This window comes from Brassica napus, unplaced genomic scaffold, assembly GCF_020379485.1.
Source record: "Brassica napus cultivar Da-Ae unplaced genomic scaffold, Da-Ae ScsIHWf_827;HRSCAF=1181, whole genome shotgun sequence".
NCBI classification, from domain to species: domain Eukaryota; kingdom Viridiplantae; phylum Streptophyta; class Magnoliopsida; order Brassicales; family Brassicaceae; genus Brassica; species Brassica napus.
In genome coordinates, this window is record NW_026016871.1 from 17501 (window position 1) to 25000 (window position 7500).

The following is a 7500-nucleotide window of genomic DNA, read 5'->3' on the forward strand; positions in this document are numbered from 1 at the left end:
TACTGACGGACAGTCCTCGTGGGCGAAAATCACCCACGGACAGTCCACGTAGGCGAAAATCACCCACGGACAGTCCTCGTGGGCGAAAATCACCCACGGACAGTCCTCGTGGGTGAAAAGCACCCACGGACAGTCCACGGGAAGGGCCAACGTGCTGATATGCGTACTGACGGACAGTCCTCGTGGGCGAAAATCACCCACGGACAGTCCTCGTAGGCGAAAATCACCCACGGACAGTCCTCGTGGGCGAAAATCACCCACGGACAGTCCACGGGAAGGGCCAACGTGCTGATATGTGTACGGATGTACAGTCCTCGTGGGCGAAAATCAACCGGACAGTCCACGGGAAGGGCCAACGTGCTGATATGCGTACTGACGGACAGTCCTCGTGGGCGAAAATCACCCACGGATAGTCCACGGGAAGGGCCAACGTGCTGATATGTGTACGGATGTACTGTCCTCGTGGGCGAAAATCAACCGGACAGTCCACGGGAAGGGCCAACGTGCTGATATGCGTACTGACGGACAGTCCTCGTGGGTGAAAAGCACCCGGACAGTCCACGGGAAGGGCCAACGTGCTGATATGCGTACTGACGGACAGTCCTCGTGGGCGAAAATCACCCACGGACAGTCCTCGTAGGCGAAAATCACCCACGGACAGTCCTCGTGGGCGAAAATCACCCACGGATAGTCCACGTGAAGGGCCAACGTGCTGATATGTGTACTGACGGACAGTCCTCGTGGGCGAAAATCACCCACGGACAGTCCTCGTGGGCGAAAATTACCCACGGACAGTCCACGGGAAGGGCCAACGTGCTGATATGTGTACTGATGTACTGTCCTCGTGGGCGAAAATCACCCGGACAGTCCACGGAAAGGGCCAACGTGCTGATATGCGTACTGACGGACAGTCATCGTGGGCCAAAATCACCCGGACAGTCCACGGGAAGGGCCAACGTGCTGATATGTGTACTGACGGACAGTCCTCGTGGCGAAAATCACCCACGGACAGTCCTCGTGGGCGAAAATCACCCACGTCGTGGCGAAAATCACCCACGTCGTGGCGAAAATCACCCACGTCGTGGGCGAAAATCCCCCACGGACAGCCAAAATCACCCGAGAAGCCAAAAATTCAAAAATTAATATTTTTGAAGAAAGTTTTCTGAAAGGAAACATCAAAAATATGTCAACAATGAGTTTAGGATGTCAAGTGTTGATCAAAAGTTGCTATAGACATCCGTGAAGACAACAAAACTCCGAACCTTGTAGCATGCAAAAGACATGGTTAGAAGCAAAAGAAAATTATGAAAATTTACCAGAAAATAGCTTTAACCATCCTTATGAAGCATGCAAAAAATCAGATTCAAATTCGAAGTATTTTTTTTTTACATTAAAAATACTCCCGGAACACAACCAATGTCTACTGGTGACATGCTGAAAAAAAGTGTTTTGTCTATATAAGGGGTAGGCACTCCTCTGTGCCTACCAGGAGGGTGGGAGTCCGAATGGGTGTGGGTAATGTCCGAGTGCTTGGTGCAGCACGATGATGCTTGGGTTGAGGTCCGATGGCCGGGACTGTCTCCGGCGACTTTTCCGGTGACTTTTCCGGCGACTTTTCCGGTGGACCATTTTGCCCCTAAAATCAAATTTTCGCGCTTGTGTGGTCTTGGCCTGGTTTCATCCGTCTTCCAGCTGCTCTTTTGATTACATCTCGAGAGTGGTTGGAAAGATTGATGTTAGCGGGGCAATGAACGTGCGGCGTATGAGTGGTGATTGGATAGCTAGTGTTTGTAGGCTCTGTGCTCGCGCACCCAACTACAGACCAACTATCCTTCTCAGTTTCTTCACTAGCATAGCTATGCTTGTTGAACTGATCAGGGGCCTGTGTTGCGTACCTATCTAGAAGGAATTGTTAAGCTTTGCTTAAAATATTGTTCGCGGCATCTCCTTCATTGGGGAAGTCGTGAACACATAAGCCGGCACTTGTGATCCTTGCGTCTTTGCATAATTTATGCATTGTTCGCCAAGGTGAACAAGCTGTTTGCTGGGATCTCGGTTGCGGAAAGATTATGGCGGTGACTCGAAGAAATTCTGTCCTGCTAAGCACGTTTGTCTCCGGACAAAAGATGACGGTCAAGTCTTCGTCTGTTCCCTCTTTCCATGTGTTTGCGGGAACATGACCAGGGCTTGCCGTGATTTATGAATGCTACCTGGTTGATCCTGCCAGTAGTCATATGCTTGTCTCAAAGATTAAGCCATGCATGTGTAAGTATGAACGAATTCAGACTGTGAAACTGCGAATGGCTCATTAAATCAGTTATAGTTTGTTTGTGTTATGAACATGTGTGGATTGCTAGGAACCAAGAGGCCTGTCCGTGGCCCATAGAGAGAGAGAGTATCCGCGGCCCAAGAGGAAAGAGAGTCGGCCGCCTCTAGCCTAGACGTTTTCCATTTATGTTTCATGTTTATCCATTAGGATGTTTTCCTTTTTACTTTAGGATTATGATTTGGATACTTTCCATTTATCTATCTCTTGTATCCCCTATATAAGGGAACACTTTGATTCAGAAATATAACAGAACAACAGACATTGAACACGATTTCATCTCTTGTTCACAACACGTTATCAGCACGATAGTTTCTAAAACCCTGAGACCAAAACCGAAACCCCTAAAAGTCTAAGCCGGCGATCCATAACCAAAACCCTAAAACCCTAACCTGTTCTTAACTTTTCAAGAACTCAGAAGATCAATCTCAGCTTCTCAGATCACGTTCCAGATCTAGAAGAACCGTCTCTCAACTCGCGATCGAACCCGATACCCGCAATCAGCCAGAGACAATCCGATACCCGATCAGTCCGAGACGAACCCGATAGCCGATCAGCTCGCAGCCGAGACACCTCCAGCCGCGATAGACCTCAACCGCGACCCGATAGGAGGCAGCGACCATCCGATCATCTCAGCTCGAAGCCTCTTCCAATCTTTGGTGGTCCGGTTCATAATCCCCTACGAAACTAAGGTATAAACATGATCTGAGAACATAGAAAGTAAAGAACCCTAATTCCATTATTATGGAAACCGTGAAATCCTAAAAGTAATCTAAGATTAAAATCGACAACCTCTTGGAACTAGAAACATGAATTGATTCCAAAATTAGAACCTGTCTTTGCTTGTTGATTGATTGAATCTGAAATTGGCAAACCCTAGTTTATGGAATCGAAAACCCTAACCCCTAAAGGAAACATTAGCCGATTTTAAGATTAACTTTGGTTGATTGTTTTTCTGATCTAAATTGAGGTTTTAGGAATGTTTAGATTGCTTGAATCAATCTGTCTGAACATGAATACTTAAGGCCTTGAAACCTTAAACATAAGTTGATAGATTGGAACCCTAGAAATCATAAGAACGTTTTAAAAACGTTTCTGCATGAATCTGAACTTGGTATTGCATCCGCAACTGATTAGGATAGAATCGGCCAGCATATAGAAACCGATTGATTCTGAATTTGAATGCATTAGAACATACATGGCCGTGTGGCATTAATCTTTTCTAGGACATATAGAATTGAATTCTAGGATTGATCGCACCATGGTAAACTTAGATTTACATAACCGAACTTGTTGATTGTTCATATAGCCGTGCGGCTTGTTTGATAGCTCCATGGTCGACTAGGATTGTTTGATACCATGAATGCATAAGACGTGTTGTGGCCGAGCTTGCATATATCATGCGGCCACATGATCCCATTGTATATCTAATGTCTTGAATGATAATGTGGATCAGATGTCGAAAATAGCAAACAGAGACTATGCAGCCCTTAATCTCTCCGGAGACAATTACTTGCAGTGGGCGCTAGACACAAGGATCAGTCTAAAGTCCAAAGGACTCGGTGATACCATCACTGAGGGTAATGATGAGAATGAAAAGAATAGATACAGGGCCATATGTTATATGCGCCATCATCTCATCGAAGGTCTTAAGGATCAGTACATGACAATTGAGAGTCCACTCGATCTTTGGAATGCTTTAAAGCACAGATACGATCACCAAAAGATGGTGTTGCTTCCAAAGGCAAGACACGACTGGATGCATCTCAGGTTCATGGATTTTAAGTCCGTGGACGAGTATAACTCAGCCTTGTTCAAAATCGTTTCTATACTAAGGCTATGTGGTGAAGAAGTGTCCGATGTGATGATGCTTGAAAAGACCTATACGACTTTCAATCAATCGAATTCTGTGTTGCAGCAGCAGTACAGGACAAAAGGTTTTGCCACATATACTGATCTGATCTCATGTCTTCTCCTGGCCGAGGCAAACAATGAACTCCTTATGAAAAATAGTGGAGCAAGGCCGGTCGGGACAGCACCATTACCCGAAGCCCATGATGTGGAAAGGAAATATCCCAAAGAAACCAACTACGCCCAAGACAACAGGAAACCATACGGTCAAGGCCGTGGTGGGTACAGGGGACGTAGACGTGACAATCATAACGGTAGAGATAACTACTCAGCCGGCCGAAGGGGAAACCACCATAACCGTGGTCGTGGTTCCAATTACGGTCAGGGCCGAGGGAGTTATGGCCGTGGACGAGGTGGCATATCCAAACCATCTTACACGTCCAAGTCTTTATGTCACAGATGCGGGATGGACAATCACTGGGCCAAGAACTGTAGAACTCCAAAGCACTTGTGCGAACTCTATCAAGAGAGTATCAAGAACAAGAATCCGGAGGCAAATATGATCCAAGAGAACGGTCAAGATGACAAGGGATATGATGCTGACAATGAATCCGACAGGGACAGCAAAGATGACCAAATGGATTTTGAGACGTCTGACTGTCTAAAGGACTAGTTTTTCGAATCACATTGTCTTATTGCTTTATGTGTTTGATTTGGTGTTTTTACTTTATGAAATGACATTTACATTAATGAAAATTTTAAAGTCTCTAAAGTCTAGAAATTTTATTTATAGAAATGAATGATGAGATGAATGTACTTGTGGTGGACAGTGGCACAAGCCACACGATCCTAAGAGACAAAAGGTACTTCATGAATCTCACATTGCAAAGTGCAAAGGTACAAACCATTGCAGGTGAGGCCAGCCTGATTGAAGGTCACGGCCAGGCCTATGTGATGATGCCCAAAGGCACTCACCTAGAGATCAAAACCGCCTTGTATTCCCCAAGCTCTAGAAGAAGCTTATTGAGTTTCAAGGACATAAGGTTGAACGGTTTCCACCTTGAAACATGGGAAGAAGGAAACAAAGAATTCCTTAATATAACCTTGATCACCAAAGGCAGTAAAAGGATCCTAGAGACCATGCCTGCAATGACTACTGGTCTTTACTATGCACGGATCAGTATGGTCGAGGCAAATGCCTCAGAGCTATTCACTTTATGGCATAACCGGCTTGGCCATCCCGGAACAGGAATGATGCGAAAATTGATGATGAATTCTCAAGGGCACACGTTCAAAGGAGTGATCCCACGAAATCTCACATGTGCAGCATGTGCACAAGGGAAACTCATAACCAGGCCATCACCAGCCAAGGTTAATAAAGAAACCTTGAACTTTCTGGAAAGAATCCAAGGGGACATATGCGGACCAATACACCCACCATGTGGGACGTTCAGATATTTTATGGTCCTCATTGATGCATCGACCAGATGGTCACATGTATGCTTGTTGTCCACTCGGAACCTAGCCTTTGCACGGCTGCTTGCTCAGATGATAAGACTGAGAGCACACTTCCCAGATTTTCCACTTAAGACTATACGTCTAGACAATGCTGGTGAGTTCACGTCCCAGGCGTTTAATGAATACTGTATGGCCATGGGGGTAAAAGTAGAACACTCCGTGGCACATGTCCATACACAGAACGGCTTGGCCGAATCATTCATTAAACGTATCCAGCTGATAGCCCGTCCATTACTTATGAAGTCTAAACTTCCGGGATCAGCATGGGGACATGCAGTTTTACATGCAACTGAACTGATACGCATCAGGCCATCAAGTGAGCATAGATATTCGCCATCCCAATTACTTAAGGGTCATGAGCCAGACGTGTCCCACATCAAAACGTTTGGATGTGCCGTCTACGTTCCAATTACTCCACCACAGAGAACTAAGATGGGACCGCAGAGAAGGATGGGAATATACGTAGGATATGAATCCCCAAGCATTATAAAGTATCTTGAGCCAACAACCGGTGATTTGTTTAAGGCCAGATACGAAGACTCACAGTTTGATGAGTCCACATATCCGTCCTTAGGGGGAGATAACAGCCGGTTGATAACAAAAGAATTGGATTGGTTTAGACCATCGACATCTTGGCAAGATCCTCGGACTAAAGATTGTGATTTAGAAGTCCAAAAGATAATACATCTACAAGAGCTAGCTAATAGATTGCCAGATACATTTGCTGACCCTAATAGAGTAACAATATCACATATCCCGGCTTGTAATGCACCTGTAAGATTAGACGTCCAAGATGGACAGTGTCAAGTGGCTACAGAGTCTAGGCAACGTCTAAAACGTGGCAGACCAATTGGTTCCAAAGATAAACAGCCTCGGAAATCCAAGAAAGGTGCTGGAACCGAGAGCATAAAGGAAACCATCCAGGACATAGATGGATCGGTCGAGCCGACCAGAATGGTCGAGCCGAGTGTACCGACCACACCCGATGATCCGACCGTCCCTCCAAGTGAGGTCCGGGACGCTGGACTTCACGGGACACCAGAGCCGGACAATCAAGAGATCTCTATAAACCATGTGATGTCTGGAAAACAATGGAACAGAAAGGATATCAACGTTGATGATTTATTTGCATATAAAGTGGCACTTGAGATCATGGATAAAGATGAGGATCTAGAACCCACGTCCATACAAGAATGCATGCTAAGATCAGATTGGATCAAATGGAAACAAGCTATAAACGTGGAGTTAGAATCATTGAGAAAGAGAGGCGTTTTTGGCCCTATAATCTTGACACCCAGAGATGTCAAACCAGTGGGATACAAATGGGTCTTTGTAAGGAAGAGAAATGAGAAAGGAGAAGTAGTGAGATACAAAGCACGGCTTGTAGCACAAGGATTCTCACAGAGACCTGGAATAGACTATGAGGAAACTTATTCCCCTGTGGTGGATGCGACTACACTGAGATATTTGATCAGTCTGGCCGTGAAAGAAAACATGGATTTGCGCCTAATGGATGTAGTCACCGCATACCTATACGGACCACTGGACAATGAGATACATATGAGAGTTCCAGAAGGCATTGAGCTCAAAGATAAGAAAGGTTCTCGAGAACAACATTGCATTAAGCTAAACAAAGCCTTGTACGGTTTAAAACAGTCAGGTCGGATGTGGTATAACCGGCTATCCGAGTACCTAACCAAAGAGGGTTATAAGAACGATCCAATAAGTCCATGTATATTCATAAAGAAATTCGACAGCAAGGGCTATGTAATAATGTCTGTCTATGTGGACGACCTGAACATCAT

The 7500-nt window shown here is 45.4% G+C and overlaps 1 protein-coding gene across 1 annotated transcript; it reads left to right on the top strand.

Moving 5' to 3' along the window:
* The first annotated feature begins 3950 nt into the window (after nt 1–3950).
* LOC125605998 lies at nt 3951–4850 on the top strand. The gene is made up of 2 exons (XM_048775323.1): nt 3951–4263; nt 4363–4850. The coding sequence occupies exons 1-2, from the start codon at nt 3951–3953 to the stop codon at nt 4848–4850; spliced, it is 801 nt and encodes a 266-aa protein (XP_048631280.1).
* The last annotated feature ends 2650 nt before the right edge of the window (nt 4851–7500 follow it).

Excerpts from the sequence above, each read along its gene's own strand:
- LOC125605998 (XM_048775323.1), top strand. The coding sequence starts at position 3,951 with ATGCGCCATCATCTCATCGAAGGTCTTAAGGATCAGTACATGACAATT. Across the intron at positions 4,264-4,362 it reads GCAGCAGTACAGGACAAAAG|CACCATTACCCGAAGCCCAT; the intron begins GTTTTGCCACAT and ends CGGTCGGGACAG.